General features: G+C 37.3%; 1 protein-coding gene across 1 annotated transcript in view; it reads right to left on the bottom strand.

Annotated features, from left to right (window-relative positions):
- Positions 1-6,761, bottom strand: part of plpp4 (phospholipid phosphatase 4) — a 60,200-nt gene extending 53,439 nt beyond the window's left edge. Inside the window, exon 1 of the mRNA XM_088422203.1 lies at positions 6,394-6,761. Within this exon, the coding sequence (XP_088278329.1) occupies positions 6,394-6,485 (92 nt within the window). The 5' untranslated portion in view covers positions 6,486-6,761. The remainder of the gene's footprint in view (positions 1-6,393) is intronic.
- Between the last annotated feature and the right edge of the window lie 7,453 nt (positions 6,762-14,214).

Raw genomic sequence — 14,214 nt, 5'->3', positions numbered from 1 at the left:
TCCCTAATTTATGTATTCGATACTTGCAAACTTTTTTATGTAGGAAATACATTTTAACTTGGGTCAAATGGTATTATGTTAGTCTAAAATGATGTTTGTCTCCTGGAGTTCTTAGGAGGTTGTGACAAGTGCAGTGCATTTGCAGTTTGGTAGGACAGGGTCAAATGAGCATCAAACATAGTGCCTGTCAAATCAGTCAGTGCATCGCCTGAGGCCAAGTGGAAGCAAGGGCAAATGATATTTATTTTTCCCCTAATGGAAAATCCGTTCTGAGAAAAGTGGGATGTGAATAATGTGTGAAAAACCATTGGTCTCAGGATATGGATGTCCCTGAGTCCTCAAGGGCTGAAAGAAAATTATATCCCTGTAGGTGACCATTCAAGTATGTCCAAAAACCAGCAAAAGAGAAGAGCAGGGCTATCTCAGAGTCCGCAAAACAAACATTTGGAATCACGTTCTCAACAATCAGAACCCATTTTCATTTAAAATAAAACAATTTGCACACACACACACACACACACATATATATATATATATATATATATATATATATATATATATATATATATATATATATATATATATATATATATATATATATATATATATATATATATATATATATATACATATATATATATATATATATATATATATATATATATATATATATATATATATATATATATATATATATATATACATATATATATATATATACAAGCACATTCACGGTTACTATATTAACTCATATTCTTAAAGATACATAAACCAATTAAAAAAATGTTCTCTCTTTTTTGTCAGTTGAATTATGTTTCAGTAAGCTAAAAGGGGCGTCACAGGCTGACGGGCATCTGATGTAACGTCTGTTCCGATGATTACATCACCAAATGAAAATTGCAAATCTGACATTTTTAATTTGCCGTTTTTTTGTTTTGTTTTTAGCATTCCCATCATTCGTCAAAAAGAGTATCCAACGGCGATGGACTAAGGGATTTTCTGTCAGTGCTGATGAAGTACCCACCTCTACTAAATTGTCGTTAGGTGCTATTGGGTGCGTAAATGGTTGTTTGTCTCTATGTGCCCTGCAATTGGCTGGCAACCAGGTCACGGTGTCCCCCGCCTACTGTCCGAAGTCAGCTGGGATAGGCACCAGCAAGCATGCGACCCTTGTGATGATAAGCGGCTCTGGAAAGTGGTTGGGTGAATGCATGTATGTAGATGATGCTAACATACTTCATATGCACCAGAGAGGCTTATTCTAACAGATGTGCACTGCAAGGACATGTCAATGATCGGGAGTGGCACCTGGGGGGTCCAAGCAGATTCCAGATTCCTCCAAGAGTTTAATTTGGACATTGTGTGTGTTAAAAACAGCCTTTCTCTGGTTTCAGAAGGTCTTGCAAAAAAACAACAAAAAAAGCCATCCATTCTGAATGTGTTTAATTTCACCCTGTATCAAAGATGTGTGAAGTTAACATTTGTTCACAAGATGGACTCAAAAGCAGTCATCCACAAAATGGCTTGGTCTCCCACGATGCTTCTCAACGACAAGCCTGTTTAAGTGGAATTTGCTCCATCTGCCCATGAAATCTATTAACCTTGGCTTCAAGCAGGAAAAGGCCAGGGTGGTGATAGGGTTAAGTGGCCTCCCATGACCATGCAATGAGTGATACACAAGCGAAGGTGACACCTGGAAGCAAATGGAAGGTTGAAGACAAAGTGCAGAAGACCACGAGCAAGTTGTAGCACCTGGAGATGGACAATCCTGACAGGGCAAGAGAGGAGGGACCTGACTGTCTCTGAGGTCATCAGAATGGAGCAGGAGGAATATATAGTGAAGGCTGGTGCACAGGGCCAGCAAGAAAGACATAAGAAGATGTCAAGCCGAGCTATCAACTGGACAGATGTGAGGAAAATGCCACAAGCTCAACTGAATATCTTCATCAGGAAAAACAAACTTGGTGCCATTTTTTCCAGACAAAAAAAACTGAACGAAAACGTCCTGTTTTAATCTCATTCTACATCACCATACTACTCTTCCTTGTGTTGTTCAAGTTTAAAAATGCAACAACAACAACAACCACAACAACAACCACAACAACAATAATAATAATAATAATAATAATAATAATAATAATAATAATAATAATAATAATAATAATAATAATAATAATAGGCACCAGCAAGCCTGCGACCCCTGTGGGGATAAGCGGCTCTAGAAAATGGAGGGATAATAATAATAATAACAATAATAATAAACCTAGAAGCCAGGCAAGAACAGTGCGCTTTTAGACGATATTTGAGACTTTGGTGATTCAGGCTATACAAATAAAGTTTGATTGGTTGATTGATTGATATTTCAAACATTTGGTCAGTTGGTCAAACATGTTTTTATTTTAAATCAGGATTGACATTTTCTTTTTGTTTCAGTAACTATAATGCACTTTATGTTATTTTTTCTGTTTCAGGCTAACCTATAACTTGTATAAATCCTCTAAAAAGTAAAGATGACGCATGTTAAAAGTTTATTTCTATTGCTTTTTTCTTTTTTATGTAAAATACATTGCTCTTTGCAATTTTAGGTGTACTTAGACATTTAGCCAGACGTGGGCTATTGGTCAGTACTAATTGACTGTCCCTTAGTGACAGACATCCATGCACCCAGGGAATCTGGCTGAGTGCTCGAGCATTTATATACACTATAAGTTACTACTTTTAAGAGAGAAAGTGCTAGGCTAGTCTAGTCTCAATGGTGCATATATAACACACATGCTGTTTGATATGTATGCTTCCTAGTAGACATGATTACTTATCACAGTCTAGTGTAGAATGAGCACACACTAGACACTGTGCTGTATGATTGTCACGTTCTGTCTGGGGTTTTCGGGTTTCTGGATTTAGTTTAAGTAGTTCATGGTTCATTTCGTCATTCATTCGTGTTTTCCCCTGCATCTGCCTTTCTCAGTCTCGTTAGTTTTATCTCGTCCACCTGTTGTCCTTGTGCCCCTGCTCCTCTCGTGTTAGCCTATCCGGTTCCCCTGCCTCCTGTCCCCGTCCAGCTGTAGTGTGTTGTCAGTAATTAGTCTCCTTGTATTTAAACCACCGTCCCTCTGTTGCTCTTGTCGGATTATTGTACCTCGTCACTTCGTGTTCCCTGTGCCTCTCGTCCTCCAGTCTTCCCCCGTAGTCCCATTTAGTCTCGTGAGTTATATTCCGTTCCTCATTTATTTTGCTATTTTGTCAAGGTTTTGTCTTCTGCTTTTCCTGCTCTGTTTTATTATTAAAAGAGCACTTTTGTTTGAGCAAACCCTCTCCGTCCTCCTGCGTTTTTGAGCCCCTTTCCCTCCACCGCCTCACGTCGCCATGCCTAGACGTGACAATGATTAGGTTATTTGATCTTAAACTTGTTTGATTTGGATGATTAAAGTGCAGCCTGTAAAAATTAGCTTTTGCTCTGTGTTCAAGGCCAATCTGTAAAGAGTAATGTTTAATAGTTTCTATACAGAGGTTTAATTAGTTTTTTTGAGTGTGAGGATTGGCTGACGGAGTGACACAGTGGCGATTTTTGGCTTGAAATAATTGCAAACTGATGATGACGAAAGGGGGGGCAGGGCACCGCCAACTGACGGGCCTGCAAAAAATATGCAAAATACCAACTTCTGCAGTTTTTAGAGATAATGATCTTATTTAGAGTCACAACATCGAGCACTGCATTAAGGATTGATCCATCGCTTGTATTTCCATGGTCAAAATCGCTAGCTAGCTGATGTACCAAGTAGCAAGTAGGAAGAAGTTGTGAACTAGCACATCAAGGAAAAATATGAAAACGAGCTTGGGGTGGCAGGGCGCATCATTTTGCCTGGCCTGGATGAAAAAACATGTCTATATTACAGCCTTGTCTTTGTCACATTTCCTTTTGTATTTTCTTTTTGCATGCTGCTTTTTTGTTTGAATTTGTTACGTTTGACGACGATAGCGCTTTGATCCATTCGATACTTTTTTTTGTCATATCATGGCACGTTGAGACTTCATAACTGGCAGGTGTCAATGTCAGCGGATTGGACGAATTATCATGTTCTTTTCCCATACTGACTACACAGCATCACTCACCTGCCCCGAGATTTTTGATCTACAAAATAATTCGCTGCAACGGCTGCACCGGCGATATTTATGCCTCTAGAGACTATGCACAGGATGAGGAAAAATTTGCCACATGTGTGCTTACTGCTATAATGACATCTGGAATTGAACCAAGATTGATCTGTGAGACAGCATGGCGCCAAAGGGCACCCAGACTGAAAATACAAAAGAAAGAATTTAACAGCAGAAGAAACAAAAGAAGCTGCTCTAACTGCTAACACTGAAGATGGAAACTCTCAAATGCCATTTTTATGACGATGAGGGTTTTAATTAAAAGACACACACAGGTTGGTAGTTAAGGGGTTTATGTGGCTCCCAAGGAAACTGAGGGATAGATTATGACAAATTCAATATGGGGTAATTTTGTTGAAAGGAAATGTTCTCAAACCCATTTTTGTATCTGGGCATGCAAGTTAATATGTGGGAGTTTTCTAGATTGTCCACAGTGGTGTTAAGTTAGGTGTTGTCAAAAGAAAATGTACAGTATGCCATCCGAGCTTAATTAAAATGAATACAAATGTTTTCCTACAAGCTCATTTTAGGATTTTTTTAAGGACAAAATATACATGGAGTCACCACCAGTTTAGCACTGATAATACAGCAAAGGTCACCTAGCAGCATTCCTTCGAATGCATAACTGACTTTGTAACGAGGACAGAAAATGTGAAACAAAATCCAATACATTACAGCGATCAAGAACTTCTTAGCTATGCCCTTGAAGCAAATTTCAGGTAGCTTTTCATGCTGTCTTCATATGGCTTGGAACCACGATACACCACAGCACATCAGATGCCAATGTGAATCACTCAGAGGGAACATATACTGTAACAGGCTCATTGCGACACTTGACTGTAATAGCAGAATGAATTCTCTCTGCCATGTTCCATTACTCACGACACTATGAGTGCACCACATAAGGCTCTTGTCTGTTTAATCCGTTTTAGTCGAAAGACAGGTCACCTAGCCCAAGGACACATTTTGATGACAATACACACAAGTCATTCCGGCAGTATAGGCGCAAATTCCATATTAGAGTCACTTATTTTAGACTCCTTCGTCATTATCAAGGCATGTCATGTTATCCATCAATTTATTTACTGTTTTTTGATAGTGTGTAGTATCTGGGTGAACTGGCTCAACTGATTGATTATATGCAAAGGGTGAGGTACGTCAGACAATCGTAAAGCACATAATGTATAGGGCCTGGATCAGCCCAAGCAGATCTTAAGCAGACTTTTATTCGGGCGACCTTCCCATCATATTGGACAGGGGTGTCAAGCTCATTTGTTTCGCAGAGTGCATTGTAGTTACAGAGGAGCATTATGATAGTGAACTCAAATGATAATTAGTTTTGAAAACAGAAATCAAAGACAGCTGTTCAACGATTGTCCAAGTTACTGTAAAATGGAATTTTGGTACTCATTTTTTCTGTAAGTTGGCACTTTTGATTAGCTATTAAGGTGTACTTAAAATGATGTAGCCGGATATATCTGGTCGTGTGTTTGACACTTGCAAAATAGGATTTTGATGTTAGGGTCACTTCATTTGTTTCTGTAATAATTTTAACAAGATGACAGCAGTATGACTTGACTTTATGTATCGGTAGAACTCAAATTTGGGTTTAGTTCCCATTCATAGGCGGTGCAAATGTAAATGTGTAAATGTGAATGAAAATGGGATGTCTTCACATGTGCCCCTGTGATTGACGAGCGACCAATCAAGGGTGTCTGCCTTCTGCACAAAATCATTTGAGGTAGGCTCAAAAACTCCACGACCATCAACAGGATCAACAGTATAAAAAAATGACGAGTAAATGTTTCATATGTACACAGGGTTATGCGTTTGGCCAACGTTTTTCCTACCATGAAGTCATTCGGTTCCATTAAGTCATTCGGTTCATCATGTCAATGTTTGACAGTGCTCAGCTTCATTCTAAAATTTCCCCTCGATATTAGTGGCATCTTTTGGAGATTAGTATTTTTTTTTTCACGAGAATGACTCGTATTTCAAATTCAAAATACCGTTCGATTTTGATGTGGCCAACCTGTTCGCTTCTCGCCGGTTTGTGGCTGTCCACGGTTCTGAATCTGAAGTGATAGAGAGCGTCCCCTAGTGGCACTAAGATGTCAATACAGCAAAGGGGAGTCAAACACACGCAGTTGACGCCGAGAACTACTTGAGTAAAACCATAAATCCTACCAATGGGTAGCTATTAACAGACTATGGGAAGAGTGTGTCCACTTTACTCACACGAAAACTCCGAAGAGCAAAACTCGGATCCCAATCTCCAAAGCCAGGTCGCGCACGGTTTTCCTCCTGTCTGGCGATGATGACACGTTCATGGTGCTGACTCAAGCCGTCACGTGTGACGAACAAAAGGTGCTTCTAGGTCCACGTTTCACTATTTACTTTTGTAATCCGCCTGGGGGTTGACGAAAAGAAAAGAAAAGAAAAAGCGGCTTTCCCAATCACACGTTGCGCGTTTTCATCTCAACACCTGGAGCCTTATTTTCCCTTCTTCGTCCTCTTAACCCCTCCTTCCACTGGTCAGCTTATGTCCTCTCGAGAGATTCTTTTAATTGGAACTGTGGTCGTGACAGCCCTCACTTTGTCAAGTTCAACTCTAATTTCTTCACTCGAACAGACACGAACGGAGTTAGTGAGGAGGAGTGAAAGTGAGGAGACTCTCTCTCCCTCTCGCTTTCGCTCTCCCCCTCGCTCGCTCTCCCTGTCTTTGTCCCTCTCCTCTCTCTCTCTCTCTTTGCAAAAGATGCAATTTAATAATTTTCTCTTCTAAAAAACATTAACTAAATACAGAATAAAGATCGTTGTGTTTAAGGCCAGCTAAAATCGAATTCAACGCTTTTAACTTTCAGGATCAGAACAGTGCATTTTCCTTTTTCAAATTAAGAAGAAATTAATTGAAACATCAACTTATTGCTCAATCGTGATATACTGACTCCTTTGTAAAACGTATACTTTTATTTGGTTAAGTGTTATACGGGTGCGAATTGTCATTAGTGATGTAATTTTCTAGCAGAAGAGCCAGAAAGAATGCCACGATATTACATCGTTTATCGTTGTTCAGTAAAATATATCCACTGATACCACCACTCTGTTGATCCAAAATTCAATGAATCAGACACGGATATACAATCTTTTTTCATCTTATTAAATTAAAAATACTATGGGTACTTGCCTGAAGAAAAAAAAATCCTAGGGTATACCATTGAAAAAAAAATGATAACCACTGTCCTAAGACATTCTTTGACAACACAACGTTTGCACAAATAAATGCATGCAAATTTGCGACAATACAACTTTAACAAGGTGATGGGTATGCAAATGCAATGTAGTTAGCAGATAAGATAATAGTTAGCCTGGGTTAACTTCAAAATAATTTGTTAGTATTTTCACACTGGGACCCAACTTTTTCGCAATTTACCCTACAAGGCTCACAATTAAACCCCTTTGGCTTTGACATGGCTTTTCAGATGGTGTCTGAAAGGTGACCGTCATTTGAAAGTGTCTGGATGTTCAGCAAGTGTAGCTTCCAAAACATTTAGGGCCACTTCTAACATTGGCGTAGAAAGATTCGAGCCGCTTTCAGCATCGGTGTTGAAATTTGGTGTCAGTGCAGCAGTGATGGCCATCAGGGCCAGCAAGGCCTTCTCTGCTGGCATAACATAACCTGACATCATTATCATAATAAACTATAATAATTATATATATATACTAAACTAATATATATATATATATATATATATATATATATATATATATATATATATATATATATATATATATATATATATATATATATATATATATATATATATGTGTGTGTGTGTGTGTGTGTGTGTGTGTTTTTTTTTATAAAATTATTTCTGCAATGGTGCTTTTAAAATGATTTCCGCTATGGTGCTTTTAAAAAACTTTTTGCAACACCCGAGGGGATACACTCTACATCTCAGTGCCAAGAGAAAGAGACCTTCATAAAGAAAAGGTGACAAAAAATTGGAAGATATTGAAGAGAAATGAAGAGACTGATCGATTGCGACCGCCGTTTGTTTTGTGAGTGCAAGCCTTTTCTTTATTTATATTTTCATTTTAAATATGTTTGTTATTTTCTTCTGTTCATATTCAATTAAAAGTAAATAAATAAAATGATCTTCTTATACAGTATTAAACTGTGATTTGTAATTTGGACTTTATAAACTTTTGTGGATATTCATTTTAAATTATTATTCATTTTTTATAGTTTTGACAGCATCACGTTGTCACACGTTTTAATGGCTGATGCGGGTTTATTGACGTTTAAAAGCTCCAGAAAATAGCCTGTGTAGCCCAGTAAGGCGTTCGCGTGCGTATGGGGGAGTATTTATTCGAGAGGCTGACATCACAGAAGGCGTACGTCTCATGGCCCGCCACTGCAGTGCAGTTACTATGTAAATTAGAAAAATGTTTCACATATTATTGCAATTGATAACAAAAGCATTTGATTTGTTGATTAATTTCACTCTTGATGGCCAAACAGGCACTCCGAACCCCAAATGCCCTATTTCTATAGAGCACTTTAAAATTCAATTTTCCGTTACATAATGGCATAAAACTGAAACGTTTAAGGCGTTATGATGATTGTTTCATATTTTCATTCATTCCACATCTTGGACCATTGAATTGAAAGATTCCACTGTTCAAATAAACAGTGTGAAACATGATGTTACATTACTGGGGCCAACAAAGGCCACTTTAAAAGTGTCGTATTGCTTGTTGGGTCTCCCCTGCCCAGGATGCAGAATTCTTATCTCCTCAGGGTCTGCAAAGGCAGACCTCGATAAAGGAACACTGCCAGTTTACCTGCAGGCCATGAGCCCTGGCCAGCACTTTGTGGACACACATGAATATTTGATGCTCCATAAAACTTGTTTTCCTGCTGCCCTTGCCAACATTCATGTATAAAACCATTCATGTTTGCAGCCCTTTTTTTTCCAACACATTTCTTTGATGTCTAAAGAGGCTGCAGTGCATCTGCTTTGCTCTTTTCCTATATATTATAGGATTGTGCCTGAGAGAATCAATGGACACATGCACACCTATGGTTTAAATGTTTACTTCCTCTCTGTGAGGAAGAAAAAGGTAAAAAAAAAACAAAAAAAACAAACAGCTCTTGACAAGTTTATACCAAGCTCCATGTGCTTTTTTTAAACTCCTAACATTAAGGCACTAATGCTTCTAATGGTTCAGTCACATGACTAGAGACTTTCCAAATGTCAACAAGCATCTACAAGAACAACACAGTGTAACTTACTACACATTTCAGCAAATCTAAGAGAAATTAAAAAGTGCTTGTGATCACCGCCTTGCAAAAGGGAGCATACACAGTACAATGGTGAAGATATCCTCTGTGACAAAGTGACTCATCATGCAGCAGAGGGATTTGTTGAAGAGGCTCCTTCTGTTCATTAGGCAACTTGTTACTGGAGATCATTTCTGTGACATGCTTCATGTCCAGTTCTTTTTAAGTCTAGATGAATTAGAAGATTTGTACAGCCAAGATATCATTCCAATTGAATCCAAAATGGGGAAAAACTAAAAAAAAAATCTCCATCTGCATTTGTGACAAAAATAGAAATTCACTTGCAATGTTCCAAAACTACACTTAATTCCTTTTAAAATGATTTACAGGTATACTACATAACGGTAACTAAAAAACTAACAAAGTTACAGCAATTTGAATGTTGCTAGGTTGAAATCTCTACTTTTGAGAAAAAACACATTTAAAGTTTTGGCACATACATCTTTCAAGGTTCCATAGCAACTAGTATTTTGGGAGAAATATAGTGACCTCAAACTTTCAGGGAGTGGAAATTCCAGTAGGAGGAAAAAACATCCTCTGAGATTTTACTCGTGTGCTTTTAAAAGGTGAGGGGGTTTGACCTCTGAACAGATGAAATTGGGTCAAATTGGTGAATTGGCCTCAACCTCAAAACAACAATGAAAATTCCATTAAGCTTACATTTCTTCTCCTGGGGCATTGGTTGTCACAAATTACTTGTTTTATCATTGATATTGATTGTGTGTGTGTGTGTTTTTATGATGGTCATATAACCCCCATGGAGAAATTTGATTTAAGAATTGTATGCCAAAATAATATTTGCCATTTGATGTGTCTTGTGACAAGAGAGTTTATTGATATTTTAACATAGACATCTCAAATGCACTTAGCCACACATTGAAAACGAAAATGCATTGATAGTTTTAATTGGTATTTTTTTATTTAATGTAATAGAAAGGGACCACATCAAGTCACTTCAACTGTGTTGCATGCATTATTGTGGATTTTTGGGTTTCAATGTGAACAGCGTTCATATTCAATTTTATTTTCAATATTTACATGTCTACCTCCAACTTCAGTGGGATGTCTTCTGCTCACAAGTAAACACAACAGGGCAGCGTCACGCTCGTTTGAGACATTGCTATAAATACATTCAATTAAAATTAGAAATACATTTGTTACAGAATTGAAGATTAAATTATGAATTCTGAGGATAAGAAGTCCAGACGATGGATTACATTTGCCGATGTTCAGACCACATGACAACAACATAGTAAACAACACAAACATACATCAATGTTCTGTTTGTTTTCATGCTGGAGGGTAACATTACAGTCTTTTTCAACTCTTCCTAGTTGCTATGTGCCTCTATACTGTGTGAAGAAATGTCGCTTGTGGTGAGGATCTCTGGTTTCTTTGTTGACAGCTTTACTAGAATGCACTAGCTGGCTAAAAACATGAGATATGATGTAAATTGTATATAATCGCCTTTTTCATGTGTAATTATTTATATCGTTTTAAACTTGTGGCTACTGGGAAATTAAAATTGAACCTTAAAGGTATGTCCTGAAGTATCTCAAACTCGACTGTCCACTCAATCTAAATTTGACATTTACGTGAAACTTTATCTGTCAACATGCAGAGCCTTTTCCCAAAGCTTGTAACAATTATTGTCATTTGTCACCTATCTGAAAAATTGCAGTAGGTCAAACAGAGAACTATATTGTGCTTTCAATTATGCTTGTGCCATTCAACAAATTATGTCTTTTGGGGGGGGGGTCAAAACACAATCAACTTAACTCTGTTTGCTGCTGGAATTCATATGCTTTTACAATTTGCAATGTGAGATGACTCGTCTGTTGGTAGAATTACTCATCTGTTTAAGTTTTTTTGTGACACTTTTGACCTCACTTGGAATTGGTTTGAGAACAATACCATCTATAATGAGTCATTGTTAACAAGACTGTAGTCTTGAGGCTTATTACACTTGGAGTAAGCGAATATCAATGTTAAGGCCATCAGTGGAACTGATGATTATTCTGACATGAATGTTGACACCTTGCAGTCAATACTGTAAAATATATATCCTAGTTACAGCAAGAATAGGAATAGTCATGAACTACAGATATCTGTTTGGGTCTTCATTGATTGTGTCTGTGTGTGGTGTGTCTTTATTATTTTCTTTGCCATAATGTCATAACTCCACCTTTTAATGCAAGTTGCTGTGCAATTTTTGTGGAAGCAGTTTTATGTGTATAATAAACTCCACTAGTCCTAGAGGGAAACAAAAGAGAAGCAGCTCTAAAACAAATGCACATCCATAATATGAATTGCATCCCAGGTGAAAAATGTGTTTGAAATATCGAGTTAATAAAAACACAGGGATTGTAATCACTGTCTCAATAATTACACACAACAGCTTACTATTTATACATGCATAACACACAAAAGTGCTCTCTTAATTGCCCTATGCAAGAGCAGTTTGCCCAAAAAAAAACCCAACAACATTCCAGTATACACCCAAAACAAATCTTGTTTGACAAAACATTCTCTTGTGATGACTTTTTGTGAGGTGCACATTGCAGCATTGTTGTGGACATAGTTTACAGTTACTGTATGTCTACACGCTATGACTATTTGATCAAAGTGCATATATTTGTAGGAGATTCAGAAGTATGTGCGCTAAACAAACAGCAACGATTCCATTGCAGATACTCTTGTCTCGTGCAAGCAAATGATCATTATTATTATCATTTATCGTTTCATATTATCATCTGCATTGTTCTCTGCCATCTATCATCGTAGTCAAAAGTGAAGACTGGAGCGTCATAAATTTGCGGACACTGAAGAAATGGTTTATGTCAAACGTGTATTCATACAATATGAATTCAAGTTTTTAAAATTTAATTCCTCTATTAGACATCATGGGGTTTTTGCAACTGATTTGTATGAAAAACATATCACTTCTTTACCTCTAGTATTGCTATAAGCACTATGTGTGACTGCCCTAAATAAAACTGTGGAATGTGTCTGCAATTAAAAACCATCAGTATAGAAGATGGATTAGACAAACAACTATAACATCCATCTTATGACATACAATTACAATCAATTGACGGTTATACTGTGGAACTAAGATTCGTGCAAGAGCCACTCACACAATTTACAGTAATGCAGGTCATGTATTTGGCAATTAGCAATTAATAATAATAAAAAAAAATGAATAAAAAAAGTGGTGCCAATGTTAGGAACCCAAACTGTTTTCCGCTTCAGGCACCTTCTGCATGACAGCTGTTTGGTCATTATCACAGTAATACACTGCTCAGGCCCTCTTTCACTTGGTGCATAAACATGCAGCTGCTCAGTGTTGAAACAGGATATAGCATGTTGATAATGTGGACAGCATTGCACAAAAAGTATTTTCATCTCTTAAATCTCAGGTTAAGTTTTAAACAAGGTCAAATTTCACACATGAGCTGGTCATGAATTCAATTCAATTCAATTCCTGACATTTAAAGGGGAAGTCGAGTCTAAAACATTATATACAATATGTTCTATACACCCCCACTATGCTGAACATTCTGAGTACTATTGTGTGACTATGAATAAAGCAGCAAAATCCACCAATTTTTATCCATCTCAGGGGGCAACCATTTTACCTCTTGCTTTCAACTGAAAATGACTGAGAATCACCGTTGCTCAGTGCTCAGATCACAATCACAGCTATGATATACGCAGACTGAGCTGTGATTGGTCAATACCTGAGCCTGGGATACTAAGCACTAACGTTAACTCAAATAGACATATATCTTATCCTCACTTCTGTCTTTGCCTGTGACACTTACACAACCCGGACCAAGCTTCCTCAGTCGCTGCAGCAAAGGAAGACCAGTCCTGTAACCCTTATAAACCCTGTAAAAAGTCAAATTAACATTTGTTGATTTATATTGCTTTTTTATGTCAAAAGATGCAATTTTAAGTGTATTTATGCCATTTTTATAGATAATGGTCTTATTAATAGTCAGCGCGGGAAGTAGGGTGTGTGTGTGTGTGTGTGGGGGGGGGGGGGGGGGGGCACCTGCCAAAAAATAACGGCACTGCATTAAAGATAGGGTATAAGTAAATCCGCGACTGACCCCTGGAAAAGATATGCAGTAAACTTAAATTCCGCTAGAGGGTAGCACAATCCCAAAGAAAAAAAAACCCTCTGGTCAAATTTTCTCTACACACCAAAGCGAGGATGACTCCTTTACCTTACACTTAACACTGAGTTTTTTTTAGCCTCAGAAAGGATACAAATTATTTCCACAACCCTTATCAAACCATACATTACGGTATCCATGGTAATGTGTTAAAATATTTTACCCACTCATTTTTTCATTTAATTGCACATATGCCATACGTAGGAACGTCAATATCCATATGTTGAACATGGCATCAGTTGTGAATGATGAAGGAAAGCACTTTACTCTAAAAGAAAAAAATAGCAAACGTGCTCAAACAAACGCTATCAAAAAACACCTAAATTCTAAGGTTATGTGTGTATAATATGTACAGTATAAACATATATTGCTAAAAATAAGTGCATGTTCATCACGTGAAACAGCTTAATCTTTCCTACACAAGATGGCGCTGATGTGGCAAATATGAACTTTGTCCAAATCGTTAATAATAAATAAACAAATAAATAAATAAATAAATAAATAAATAAATAAATAAATAAATAAATAATA

The sequence above is a fragment of the Hippichthys cyanospilos genome, chromosome 8, assembly GCF_059441005.1.
Source record: "Hippichthys cyanospilos isolate Australia breed blue-spotted pipefish chromosome 8, RoL_Hcya_1.0, whole genome shotgun sequence".
Classification (NCBI taxonomy): Eukaryota; Metazoa; Chordata; class Actinopteri; order Syngnathiformes; family Syngnathidae; genus Hippichthys; species Hippichthys cyanospilos.
This window is presented reverse-complemented; position numbering and strand designations above follow the sequence as displayed.